General features: G+C 42.7%; 1 protein-coding gene across 1 annotated transcript in view; it reads right to left on the bottom strand.

Annotated features, from left to right (window-relative positions):
- The window catches only part of Sema6a (semaphorin 6A), a 120,841-nt gene that overhangs the window by 40,469 nt on the left and 65,828 nt on the right, over positions 1-14,544 (bottom strand). Inside the window, exons 4-10 of the mRNA XM_052155512.1 lie at positions 12,037-12,097; positions 10,687-10,749; positions 9,877-9,978; positions 5,806-5,896; positions 3,712-3,831; positions 2,938-3,026; positions 1,858-2,075 (exon numbers count right to left, since the gene is read on the bottom strand). Coding sequence (XP_052011472.1) covers positions 1,858-2,075; positions 2,938-3,026; positions 3,712-3,831; positions 5,806-5,896; positions 9,877-9,978; positions 10,687-10,749; positions 12,037-12,097 — 744 coding nt within the window. The remainder of the gene's footprint in view (positions 1-1,857; positions 2,076-2,937; positions 3,027-3,711; positions 3,832-5,805; positions 5,897-9,876; positions 9,979-10,686; positions 10,750-12,036; positions 12,098-14,544) is intronic.

Below are 14,544 nucleotides of genomic sequence, written 5' to 3'. Positions count from 1 at the left end.
ACAATGAAGAAAAGTATAAACAAATCCAGAGTAAGCCAGTAAGATCTGCGCATTAGAGTTAGCACAAGGTTTCATGACATGAGACCAGTCCACCAGGCTTTGATGGGCAGACATTCGTCAGGTTTGAGGACCTCACAAGAGAGAAAAAGGCCCATTCCAGAGAACCAGACCTTAGGTCTGGTATGGAGTGACCAAAAATAGGCTGAAAGGGAGCCAGACCATGATGGGCTGGTGGGCCAGAACAGGAGCTTGCTTGCTCTTTTTGCCCAGGTAAAGAGGTAGGTACCCCTCAAGGATTGCCAGCAAGCTGGCATCACCAAGTCTTAAAGGCATTTGTAGACTGGCAAGTTAGGTTGTCTGATCTCATCGAACAAATAACACTTCTGAGACTGCATAAGCCTAATAAGATAATTTTAGGATCACTCAAGAAAATAGATTATCTCTAATACATAAAAACTTAGTGTAGTATTATAATCACAAAGTAAGCCACATATTTAATAAAACAAACACCCCATCTAGAAATGCATTCTTAAATTCCACTAATCCTTGCATTGCTATGTTTTCCAAAAATCCCAGATACATAGGCCCTTAAGTGTGAATTCAAAAGCCTTGAGATATTTTATATCTTTCCTATCCTCAAGTCTAAAAATCCCTATAGATGATGAAAACGTACCTAAATCTAATCGAATACTTCTTGCTGCAATATAAGCTCTTGCTTTCATTTATCTTCAGTGAGAAAAGTGTGACACTTGCCCTCCCTGTAATTGAGGAGTGGGAGTTCAACCCCAGCTTGCTCTGCTCAGGGCTCTCCCCAAATTCCTAGGCATGTCTTTCCAGATGCAGTCTTACAGTCTTACCATTTGCAATGCTTGTCATCCAGGCCCTCATGAAGTTCATGAAAGTCCTTGGAAAAAGGATAATCTAAAGTGTATTCCTAGAAGAGGACATTCCATACAGAATCTCTAAATCCCTACACAGACAGGAGAGCATGGTGCATGCACTTTGAGATCATGGCCAGGAGTTACGACCCAGAATTCTGCTCACTTCTCAGAGAGTTGGAAACATTAGGCTTTATAGAGAGCTGGATACCAGAGAAAGATGGTTAACATGACTGCTTTTCTATGCTGTCATTTCTATGCATATTCACTACTTTAGGGCAATTATTAATGTCACATTTAATTGACGAAATTTTCTGATGAACTAAACACAAAAATACAAATGAAGTTATAGACAGCATTTCTAGGTCCTATGAACCCTCACCAGACTCCAGCAGAGGCAATTGTATTGGGGTTGGGATCTGAGCCATGACCTAACTTCCTGACGTCACTGGAGATTTATATCTACAAGTTGAATGATAACTCCACATTAAGCTAAGGTGGAATCCTTGGCACCTCGCTCCAAATTTCTTTCTGTAGCCTTTTAATAAATGCCCAACCTTCACACCCACGCACACCCATGCATGTGTCTCCCAATCCAGTGAGGGAAATAATACAACTGAAAGGATTGGCAGAGAAGAATACTTCATTTTCAATCATTGGTCCAGGCAAAGGAATGTTTAAATCAATTTCCTCGTGTATAAAAAGAGGACAAGAAAATTTGCTTTACAGGAAAGGAATCCCATAGAATGTATTTATACATAACTCATATAAATGGAAGATACTGTATTAACTTACTCTCCCTAAAACCTTAATTTAATAATGCTTATAAATTCTAATTAGTTCATTGATGAAAACTCAGAGCAAAGTGCTTTTTACTTTGAATAGTGCTTATTGCTTTTCCATCAGTCGCAAATCTTTTCCCCTGGGAAAAGGGAGCTGGGAAGGACTTATTAGGTCAACACAGCCAGGGCATGGTTACCTGTTATAAGGTGTGGAAAAGGTTGCCAGGACAACATCACGGCCATTAATGCGAATCACATCTGTAACTGCCTGGAGTATATTGAAATAAAAATGGGAGTCTCCAGGCACGGAGCAGTTCAGGCGAGCCTTCAGGAAAGATGTCCACTGCTTCTCTAGGACTCTCTGAGACCCTCCCATGTCATTCTTACAAACCTGAGCCACCCTAGGGAAAACAACCTGCCGGGAAAAGCACATAGGAAAAGGTAGTCGTTTCCTTCTGAAATGCGGAAGATCTTAGAAGAATTTGCCTCTGCTTAACAGCACAATCAAAACAACAAGGTGTTTCATTTAATATTGCCTTTCTAAAATCAGGAACAGAAGAGGAAAAAGAAAAGGAGAGGGGAAAAAAAACTCAGCAAAGAAACAGAATGTTTTAAAAGATAAGGCAGTGGCATTTAATATGGAGCCATAAATCCTTCAGGGGATCAGCTCCCAGCCACATAAACTCATTTCCATACAGACTGCTTAGCTTTTATTTCCTCAGACAAAAGCACACTTTGTATGCACCATCTCTGCCATCCCCACTGGCCGCCTCTGGGCCTTGAAATCTCATACTTGGAGTGTGAGTCCCTCTCCCATGCAAGCCACCCTGGTATTTTATTTGTGCCCTCTAACTTAGTGACCTTGATCAGATGTCTGGTTAAAAAAAAAAAAATAACTGAAATAAACATCCTGTAACTGTTCTATTCCTTTCTGCAATAAAACCAAGACTCAGTTTGCCTAAAGATACTGGGTATGGATTGTCTCTGTGGAGTAACTCAATTAAAAGGGAAAATTATACCTGGAAGCTACATTTCAAAACACTTGGAATTCGCTATGAAAGTAACCAAACATCTGTTGGTTAGATCTTCAGTAGAAATTAATCAAGAGGTTCCCTGTAATTTGTTACTGCTCTGAAAAAGTGGATCAGGCTTCCAGATAGCTCAGTCTGTCACTTCTGGCCAGCCCCGGAGTCACCTGGTTTAGTTTGCATTTCCAGGTTCAAAAGTGGGTTTCTGAAGATGCCATCAATGGAGCCAGCCACAGTCTCTCATCTTACCTTCCCCATAGTGTTGTATTCTACTGCAATTTCTCTGAAGAAGAAGTAGATATAGTCCCCGTAATCCACTGCTTGGACAAAGTACGGCTCTGCAGACAAACGGGCACTTTAATTGGAGATATGTCACATAGTGTTAAGGGAATTTTAATCAAGTGTAGCCAAAGACGTGTTATTAATTGGAAGTGTAGGGCTATTAGACATGTGGTTAACACTAACCATTTCTAATGACTTCAGAAGTGCAAGCGCTAGTGATTTCAGAAGGCACTTGAGCCTACAAATTACATCTTTCACGAGCTTTGCAACTGGGAGTGAAGAATAAGTACATTTTGCAAATCTCTGCAGTTTTATTTTCCACACTGGAATGTCCATATTGCCTAGAGGAGTTTTTGCACATTGCCCCATCGCGCTGACTCACTCAGGGCTGTGAATGGCCCCTTTCCTGTTCCCCACCACCGCCAATCCCCCGGTTCCTTTTCATGAATGTTCTGTTCAGATCCTTTCATGGGGGGGGGGGGGACTCTGAAATGAATTTGAGGCAGGGAAAGATGAATGTGGAGTAGTCTATTGTTGCAGTACTGGTAGTTTTGTGAGTACTTCAGAAGCTCATGGGAAGGGAAAGGGAGGTAAATAAATCGTTTGAGGCAAAAGATGCAATTTACATGGTTTTGTCTGTCAGAATCCATTACTCTAAAACGAATTCACAGTCAGGTCCATCCAGACTCTACATCTCTTATAAGGTGTGCATCCCTTCCTCCCTCTCTTCTAACTGCTCACCTTTCAACCACTTTGAATCGTGCTTGACAGTCCTGAGGGTAGGGCTGTCTCCAAGGCTCCTGTAAATGACCGCATCGATGGCCAGAAAGTCCGTCACTGTGGCGGAGTAGAGTTTTCCATCTTAGGAGGAAAAGGAGAAAGGTGAACAGGTTACTGTGGAAGGCAGGGACCGCTGACAGTGTAGACATCCCCCTGGTCTGCTTTCCTGTATCAGGCAAATGAGACGGGACAACTGGGAAAAATCCAAGAGTTGCTTGGAAAAACCTTGCCCTCCCCCGTTCTTCACCATTTTGAATTAGGATCATGAGCAATGAAATATTTTTCATTTTTAAATTGCAGGGCAATTTTTCTAAACAGCGGTGGCAGCTGCAGCAGCTCAGGGAAGAGGACAAATGCAATATGCTATTTGCTTCACTTGATTAGATGGACCTTGACTGCAAGCTCGAGGCAAAGGACCCAGGGATGCTGCTACTGCCACCAAGCCATGGCCAACTGGCTTAGGAGGGCGTCCTGAGAAATAAGAGAGCAAGTTTTAATCAACACAGGTTTTAATTTCATTCAGAAATATGGATGACCCAAGCCTGAGCTGAGACTGACTGGCTGTGGGATGAACAGAAGGAGGGTTCTAATGGTTAACCAAATGACTTCTTTTGTCCTGAGAGCCTCAGTCCTTCTTTTCCTTAGTCATGTGACTCAGTAAGCCCTGCCAATCTAGCTTAAATAACACACATTTGCTTCTGGATTTCCAAAGTCACAAAATAGAAGCCCTGTGTGCTAGGCAGGTGGCCAAAGCAAAGAATCAAGGTGTGGAGAGTTCTCCATTTAAGGAGACAGGTTTCAGAGCATGTCCAAAAGCAAAGAGAGCAAAGAAAACTAAACACAAGCCATTGAACTTTTGACTCTTTTCTAGACTAGCAGATATTCTGCAACCTAAATTCAAATGCTATAGCTAAGAAAAAGAAGATCTGTGTCAATTGAACAGAAATAAAGTGTAGTCAAATTTTAGACAGTGCATTTGAGGGGGGAGGATAGTACCATCACTCAGCAGTGAAAAACATGGGCTGCCCTTCCAGAGGACCCAATTTTGATTTCCAGTGCCCACACTGTAGCTCACAACCATCTGTAACAATAGTCCCAAGGGATCTGATGCCCTTTTCAGGTCTCCAGAGGCACACCAGGCATGCATGTGCTACACAAACATACCACGGAGAGAAAACACCTGTCTACAAGGTCAGGTGTTTGCTGTGGTGATGGGAATGTCACAGTGGAGTGACTGCATGCTGGAACAATCAATTCCTTCACGCCAACAGGTCTCTCTGTAGCCGTTTCCACACACACAGCTGGCAATGATTTCCTAAATACACTTCCCAATTAAAACCTACTTGGATACAAAAACCCCATTAAATTTGAAAATGATGGCCTATTAGCTACTTCTTCACACCCTGTTCAGCAGGAACCTGGGCCCACCTAGGCAATCAACACCATCTTTTCAGACACTGTGGCCATTTGGTCAGAGATAGGCTTGTAGCCAAATCAAACCAATGGCATTGGAGAGTCTGTTGCTCTGGTCCTATGAAAAGGCTTCCAGAAGCTTTCTTTGACTTCTGTCCGTCTTGCCCCATGCGAAGCCTCTGAGGTTCTGAGAGTAGTTGTCTCGTGAAGAAGGTAATGGAGAATGGGAAAATGGCTAGGAGAGACACACTGCAGACTACTGTTGTAGAGTTCAACTAATGTCAACTAAATCTGCCTTGGCAGTTCTACATAAGGTTTTCTCTAGTACCTGAGCCCAAAGTTGTCTTCATTTCTGCAGTGCTATCAAACTTTCACGAAGGCCCAAAAACCTGTGGGGGTGGGGCACCAAAAAAGAGAGAGAGAGAGAGAGAGAGAGAGAGAGAGAGAGAGAGAGAGAGAGAGAGAGAGAAAGAAAGAAGCAAAACTATTTCCCATCCTAATTTCAAATGGAAGAGGCATTCTTAATTACAGTGCTCACCAGAGAGTCAGTACAACTGTGACTCCAATCCTTCCAAGCGAGTTCTCAGCCATAGGCTGAGAGATGCAAAAACAAATTGAATGAGAAGAAATCAGGTCATTTACCTGCAAACAGAGCGATGTTGGCATGTTTGGCATCATAAGGGCATCTGGCCATTCCACTAAATTCATCCCCAAAAGTTTCCAAAGTATCCACCTAAAATGAAATAACAGATCTGAATTACCGCCTGTCCCCGACAACAGTAACAGAAACTGATATTTTAAAAGTGATTAACATGCAAAGTAATTCATAGGCACCTTGCAAATGTGTGCTTGCAAATGCCCTCTGAGGAACATCTACTGGTTTCAAATAAGGAATTGGAGGCTTCGAGAGATAAGTTACTTGATCAAGATTCTGTAATTAGCCAAGTGTGGAATTTGAGTATGTCTGATTGGCTCTTAACTTATTACAACAGACAGATTTCCATAGCTTAGCGGAATGGTCAATAAATAAGCATTTAAAACTAAGGCATTTCTGAGGTAATTACCGGGAAAGTCTACCTGCCCCAATTATCTCCTGAGTCATGAACTCTATAGAGAATGAACTGCTTTTCTGGATTTGTTTTTCCTTTGTGGATTAAATCCCAGTAGGAGACACTGGAATTTTTCCTCCAGTTCATTGGCAGAGCAGTGTGGCATCAGCCAAGATGAAACACACTCTTGCCAGCAAGACTCAGATGGCCTCTGTACCTACCGGGCCAGCCTCAGAATGAACTGCAGGGAAGTGGAGGCCCCAAAGGCGAGGGGATTAAGTAGGTGAAAACCTGTGAGCACAGGGGCTGCTACCTGCTGATCTCAGAGCCCACCCTGGGCATGGTTCCTTTACACTAAAGAATAAGAGGTTATAACTGAGCTATATTTGGCTTTATCAGAATGGAGTTGAAGAGGCAAAGAGAAAAGAGTGGAAAAAGAGAAGAAACGTAATACCAAGTTTAAACTTCCTTACAAAACCCTGGATTTCCTCCTCCTTTTGGACAGAAGACAAATCAATGCATGTCATTCTTACTTGTAGCTATTACTCAGTCTACAGGAAACACACACATGCCAGGCCCATAGGCATTTGTGGGTGTGGCGACATCTCCCCAGTTGTTCACTAACTGCGACTGTTCTTTTCTCAGAGCACATCCCCCCATGCCCCGTGCACGTGGATTCAGCCACATGACTGTGCTTCTGGCTAGTGGTATGTGAGGAGTATATGCTACCTCTCAGCCTTGGGCCCTTGTGTTTCCCTTCAGCATACTATAGAGGATGGCAGGGCCCTCAGAGAGGGCAAACCTTTTCTCGGGAAGGAGCCTGGCATCCTGAACACCTTTATAGAACAGACCCACCATCTCCCTGATCACACATGACTGTGAAGAGCACATGGAGTAAACCCTTCAAGTGAGTCAGAGGCTAGACCACCTTTACCCATGATGCCCTGGCTCCTATTGTCTTTGTCCTTATTTCTTAGCTAGTAGGTAAGAGCTCAGCACCAAATCCAAAAATGCTCTAACGTTCCTGTTTTCAAATCCATTTCTATCTTATTCCTACTCTTAGCTTAAGGATATGTTCTCACTGGGAACTGCACAGCTTGACTACTGATCTGAAGAGAGAAGATAAGCCCAAATAAAACAGTCACCTGCAGTGAACCAAGCTCCCCAAATCAAGGCACTTGAAGTACCACCTGTACCTTCTGCACTAACGTCTCCAATGTATGGATGGGATGGGCCTTTCCTGTTGGAAACTACTTTGAGGTGACCCCTGTTTAAAATTATCCTGTAATTTGTAAACTGCATTTCCAAATCACAGAAAACAGCAGCATTTAAGATGTAAATTTAAAGTGAGAAAATCAAGTCAGAGACATCCTTTAATCTATTCTCCCTCACCAGAACGTTCTTGGCAGGGGTCTTTTTCAGATACATCATCCCCAAGAAAACTTTCCGTTAAACTTTGCAGATGTCGTGGTCTGCGATTCTGACAGATTTTCAGCAATGGATCCCTGCCCACACCATGCTACTGAAATGCACTATCCCAAGTGGTACCTGCTCAAATCCTAACTCAAGAAGGATACAAGACTGTCTTCTATAGCTGTGGCTGAGTCAAAGCAGGACACAGGAAGAAATTGATGGACTGGTTGGTGTCTTTGGAATGGTTTAGAGACTAAACAAACAAAACACAAAACAAAACAAAACAAAAAAAAAACCAGTGCCGTGGGAACAGCATTACTACAGGCGAGGGACTGTGGGAAATGGCGTGTAAGAAGGTCTATGGAAGTATTTTCTAAATTAATGATTAATGTGGGATGGGAGGGGCTCACTGTAGGCAGTGCCATACCTGGGAAGGCAGTTTTGGACCAAAAATGAGAGCAGGCTGAGCAAGCCTTGAGGAGCAGGCCAACATGCGACTTCCATGATGGCTTCGGCTTCAGGTCCCACCACCAAGTTCCTGTCTGAAGTTCCTGTTTTGATTTCCCTCAGTGATATCTATAGCATTGCCTGAAGTTGTAAGCCGAAATAAAAACTCTTTCCTCCCCAAATCTCTTTTGGTCACGGTGGTCTATCACAGTGATAAAAGCACCAACACACATGTACAACACAACCCATAACCTGCACTGCAGGACTCCCATCTCTCAGTGCCCTGTGAACCCCCTGGTCTGTCTAGACTGGAGGCAGCCCCATCACCTCCTCTTAAGAGACAGTCCAGGAGCCTATTGTCACCTGCTTCTCTCTGTCATCAATTATAAAATATCCCTGGGGGTTTGTTATTGTTGTTGTTTATTTTGTTTGCTTGCTTGTTTGGTTTCATTAGCTATGCATTTTTCAGTGCTTGGCCACAATAGAAAAAAATCAACCTAAAATTTCTGAAAAGAACCTTTTCTCTTTCCTTCATTCCTGGGGCAACATACCTCACTTGACTTGTCCCTTGTCATTTCAGGGTCCAACATTTCAGTACTAGATAAAATTTCTGGTGCTCAGTAGATCATTTCTTGTGCCATATCTTTGCTTGGGCTGCTCTCCCTCTCCGGAATGGCCTCAACCTTCGTTTGTCTGACTTCCTACTGTCCGACAGGTCCATTCATGATTTTTCCCACTAAGCATTGGCTTGGGATGTACCGTTTCAGATTTTGAGCATCGAGAATGTGTTCCTTGCCCTGGAAGAGCTCTGGGTGGCATTAATGTTCCAGCTCAAAGTCCAGTAGGTGAGACCATTTTAGAGGGCTCTCATCCACCTCCTTGCTACGACTTCCGCCCACTTTATCTCTGGTGAGGGGACAAATGTGTGTTGTGCTTCCTTAATGTGACACGACATTTGACCAGAGCAGCAATTCCATAGACATGTAGCATTTCCCTTGGGGCTTGGCCTCCCTAACGGCTAACGCTTCTCTGCCTTGGTAGTCTCAGTGCTTGGCTACAGAAGAAAATCAACAAAAGTTTTCTAAAGAAAACCTGTGGCCCAAAGGAAAGCTAACAGTGGTGAAGCCGAGATGTTAGAGCATTGGCACCCAGGTCCAGCAGCTCAAGAGCTCTTAGATCCTGAGCTGTAAGTCCCCCTCGCCCCCTACACTGGATTTCCTAGGTCTTTGAAGCCAATTTTTTTCCTTCTCCTTCCTCTCCCTTCCTTTCTTTTCCTCCTTCCCCTCCCCCTCTTCTTCCTCACTTTTTCTTTTCTTATATAAAGGCCAAAGCAAGCAAGGCCATGGCCAAGCAAACTGGTACAAAATGGAATTAAATTCCTCTCTTGCAAGTCTACAGTTTCAAACAGCATGCTTTCCCCCACATCTTTTACAATAGAAATTCCTTACCAATGAAGTGAGGTTTTTGTCCTCAGAGAGGTAAGACAGGAGTAGGTGGGACAAAGAAGAAGAGAGGAAATCCACATGCCATTATATGTGGTAAGTATGCAGTCTTTGGAACAATAAAGAATAGAGGCTTCTAGAAATCACCTTCACAAGAAATGTTCTTTAGAGCTGTCACTCAATTCTGAACAAACAGGAAGCTTTAAGCCTGCTCAGGACCATTCTCCTGGAGCAACACACTAAGCTGAAGGGAAGCCCATGTGGTGTTGAGTTACCCCTCTTCAGCTGCTGCACGTATGAGGCCAGTAAATTATGAAGTACACCCCCGAGCAATGTGGTCACCACAGACAAATGACATTTACCCTGTAGTTTCTGCAGGAAGGGTTGAAGGCATTGGTTCCACAGACAAACAGCGTATCATCATTCTTCTTGAGAAGAACTTTAATGAAGTTGTGACATTCATCCTGAAACAGAGTTCAAACTGTTTTGAATGGAGTCCACTCAGAACAAAAGCCCATTCATCACCGCCAACCCTGATCCGCCAACAGCGGGGTCACTGCACGGAGAGGACAGCGTGTAAGGTTACACAGCTGGGTTCCCCAGTTACATGGTCAAGTTGTTGCTGATGTGAACCAAGAAAGGATGTCAATGATTATTCCAACAGTAAATACAAACACAGCAGAGAAGGGTAACGCGTGTTTCTTTTATGCCACAGAAGAACAGAGAGATGAATACAGCAACCTTGGATCATATTAATTTTAATGCCAGATGTTCCAGAGTTCCTTGATGTGCCAGGCTTCTGATTGAAGACTACTTTTATGCTGTTATTTGACCGAAGGTGCAAAAGCTGTGCTCTTCATGAGCACTTCCACAGACTGGAGGTGTGCACTGGTGTGTAAGGTGGGATAGGGCACTCAGGAGACCAGATCTGGGCCCATAATCCCTACTGTGCCCAAGGAGCTCTCGATGTAGTCCTGGCAGATGTTGGAATGTTTCATCACATTAAGAGCAGGCTATTTTTGCAAATTAAAGCCTTCAATAAGTTGATGGAAAAAGCAATTACTAGCGAAAAGGGAATAGCAAGATGCATTCAGATCATCGTCTACGGCAGGAGATAACCGTCAAAAACGTAACCCGAAGTGGCAGCCGCAGGAGAAATGAAAATTGCCTACCTTATGTTTCCCCTTCATCCTGCATGTGTCTACGTCAGCCTGTCTAGATTTCCATGTCAGTTTCTGCAGGGATCAAGAAAGAAATCAATTAGAGCCCAGAGGTTGTTGCATTTGATTTTAGAAGTAAGAGTTCCCTTGGGGCAAGTAGAGGCTGAACATGTATTTATTGAAAGCTTTCTACACCCCCTTCTCCATGAGTAATTCCCCACAACAAAAATATTAAAGAAAGAGACTTTTTTTTTTTTTTGCTTAATTTTTGATTCTTGTCTGTTCATAAAACTACCGGATGTTCTCCTTTCTGAGATGACAATAAAAGAAAAGCGTGGGAATTTCATATAACCATATCCAAAGCAACTTTCCAACTGTGTTCATTTGAATAAAATATGTGTGGTGGACCTTTTTGTTCAGTTAGTCGATCAGTGTTTGCAGAGAAGACCTTTCTCTTAAAATATGGAAGCCATTTTCTTACAAATAAAGTGGACATTCACTCCAGGCAGACAGGGGTTTAACACAGGTTGTATTCCTTCATGTAAACTCGTGGGCTAAATCTCCTACTTCTACTGCAAAGTTTCATTAACTAAATAATCCCCATGTGGAGTCACAAGGAAAGCACACGTTAGACGTTATGTACGTCTGAGTGATAATTACATTGTAGACCCTCATACGTCAAGTAACTTTGAGGCTGCATGATGCTGAAGCTATAACACTGGGGCAGTTTTTAATATGTTTTTGGGACAGAATCTTACTTTTGAAAGGTGGTATTTTCTTTGATAGACATGGCAATATTTGATTAAAAGATTGTTTTCTACAAATTACATAACACCCCAAAATGTATATGCACACACTGATGAAATATATGGTTTGGAATGTGTAATAAACCCCTCACTCACCCCTAAATCATAGGCTGGCATTATCCGCACCTTTTCTTTCTTTCTTTCTTTCTTTCTTTCTTTCTTTCTTTCTTTCTTTCTTTCTTTCTTTCTTTCTTTCTTTCTTTCTTTCTTTCTTTCTTTCTTTCTTTCTTTCTTTCTTTCTCTCTCTCTTCCTTTCTCTCTCTCTCTCTCTTTCTTTCTTTCTCTCTTTCTTTCTCTCTCTCTCTCTCTCTCTCTCTCTCTCTCTCTCTCTCTCTCTCTCTCTTTCTTTTCTTTTTTTTTCCCCCGAAACAGGGTTTCTCTGTGTAGTCCTGGCTGTCCTGGAACTCACTCTGTTGACCAAACTGGCCTCAAACTCAGAAATCCACCTGCTTCTGCCTCCCAAGTGCTGGGATAGCCATGCCATTTCAATCTGCTTTTAAAGTACGGATTCCCTAAGCACCCCGTTTTAGAAAGATGATTTTAAAAAGCAACTTACTTTGCTACAGTAAATTTCTTCTGTGTGGGATGTGTCTATATCAACAGTATAAATATGGTCTCTATAAAAGAAAGTCAGACACAAGAGTTAAGACAGTTCATTTTCTACAGAATAAGTTTATCATGTTCAAGTCAGATAAGCCCAAGACCATATTTGTTAAAACACGGGTTGCCCACATGGTGGAAAAAGGAAAGAATTCAGCGAAGAGATTACCTTGAATCATACTTTGCACTTATGATTCATCAAGGTGTCCCGTTGATATATGAAAACTTTGGTAACTGTTCTCCTAATCTCAGAACGATTGAGCCGTATTTACAGAGCACAACTTGGGAGGCTCTGAAGGCTAACATAGTTCAGAAGCTGGAATACAGGGTCACATTGATCTTGGTAAACTTAAACCCATGCACATGATGCTTGGTATTCAACATGCTACATTTGATAATTTGATGGACAAGATGGAGGAAAGGTAAAATTGTTTCCAGGAGCGAACCTTTCCTCCACAAGACCACATTGAATTAAAGTATAAATGTACTTGGGCTAAGGCTGAGACTTTGCGCTTCTGCTCACTCTCTTGTTTCACTCTGAGGTTGGCTGTCTTTACAGTTTGCTGCCAATCTCCCCTTGGAAGGGAGACACAGAATCGGCAGCTCAGGTGTGGGGCTATATTTAAACCTCCCTTCTGTGTGAGCAGAGCACAAGTGGTCTTTTTGTCTGGAATTGAGAAGAAAGGAAAGAAAAGAGGCATACAGTGGAGGAGGGGGGCAGGCAGGGGTAAATCCAAACAGCTCATTTTCCCTTGAAATAACATTGACTTTTTTTCTAAAATGCAGGAAGTCCTGGGGCTGGAAAATTATCCACAGCTTTAAACCAGGACGTCAGGACTCCTGTGTAGACTTTCAAACCTCCTTGTTAGTTAGAAAGACACAGGCACTGGGGGGTAGAGGAGAAAATAATTATTTTTAATCTTTACATATGATATGTGTATATGTATGTGTGTGTATTCAAATATGTACATATATATTCAATTCTTGAGAGTTTACTTCGCTTTCAGGAGAAAAATACAACCAACAGAAAAATCATAAATGGTTTTTCACATGGAAATTAAAGGAGAAAGCAGGGGTGTTGGCTTATAGGTTTCCTTCCCTGCTTCTGAAGTGTGTACACACTTGTGTCTGTGTGTGTACTTTTGGCAGTGAAAGACATGCATGTGTGTCAGGGTAGGGAAGGGGAGACTGAGGAGCCTGCTTTACAAACAGCAGAACTGAGGAGCTTCTCCCAGCTTCTGTGCGGGACCAGCATCGCTCTGCCCTTTAATTTCAAGGCCATTTATTGCATTCCCTTATTACTTGTTTGGCTTTACGACGGCACTGTGGTCAGGCACATTATTAGACTGGAATCGCCTCTGACATCGGAATGGGGTTTGAAATGACTGGAAGCTTTTCCTTACCCCTCTTCCCTCTTAAGTAGAATCTGAATATATGAATTGTAAATTAACAACTGATTAATATGCATTGGCTGCTCCTCAGAAAGCTCTCAGATTGCCCCCTTTTGGCATGGTCTGTTTATGTTAATTAGTAGTTTAGAGATTAAAAAGAAAGAAGAATTTACAAAGTGGATAATAATAGGAAAGAATTGGAAGGCGTTCTTGCCACCAAACCCCATCAGTCCCCAGGGCTCTGGATGGGACTTGGCTTTGGATGGCTGACTCCGATTGTCTGGGAGAACTGGGAAACCTTTTAAAAACAAATTCCATGAGGGAAATCTCCTTCTGCACAGTGGAGATCTTTTTCTGCATCTCAAAGATCACATGGCTCCAGTGGCTAGAAATGGTGCTTTATGGTCAGCTATAATCCAGGGCGAAGAATCATTCCTTGCTACCCATGTGTATCCTAAGATGCATACGATGCTCTGACATCTTGAATGTTGCCATTCGAAGACAAACTGACTTAGTCCAAGGACTTCCTCTTTTCCAATCCATTGACTATAATAATACTGAGCTGTGTTGCCAGACTTGCTACCCAGGAATCTGGATGTCTTAGGCCAGGGTTGGGAAACGTGACATTAAAAGGAGAGACTCCATGTGTGGCAACCACAAAACTCCTTTTGAGATTGTTTTGGAGTATATATAGATGGGAGGTGGCTGGGTATGGTGTGAATGCCACATATAAGGGGTGAGACGCTTGACCTTCGGGAAATGGCCAGTCTGTTCTGTTGCTTTAGAAAGGAGGCCACATGTTTGCCCCTTTTGTTTCCTTTTTCCTTTCCTTGGCATAGACAGTTAAGATGAAACTGTCTTGGTTTTAATGAGCTGGAATAATGAATGCTTCTTAGTCTATACAACACCTGGCTCCTAATGTTCCTGTTGCCCTGGGACTGCAACCCACACCTATGCTAAATCACTGGCTACAAGGGCTGTCTGTTTCCATCATTTCTGTTCCTAGTGCTTCGACTGCAAAGAGAACAACTCATGGGTGATACCAGAGTCAACCTATTTCTCATGGGTTCGAT

This window comes from Apodemus sylvaticus, chromosome 13 (genome assembly GCF_947179515.1).
Source record: "Apodemus sylvaticus chromosome 13, mApoSyl1.1, whole genome shotgun sequence".
NCBI lineage: Eukaryota > Metazoa > Chordata > Mammalia > Rodentia > Muridae > Apodemus > Apodemus sylvaticus.
This window is presented reverse-complemented; position numbering and strand designations above follow the sequence as displayed.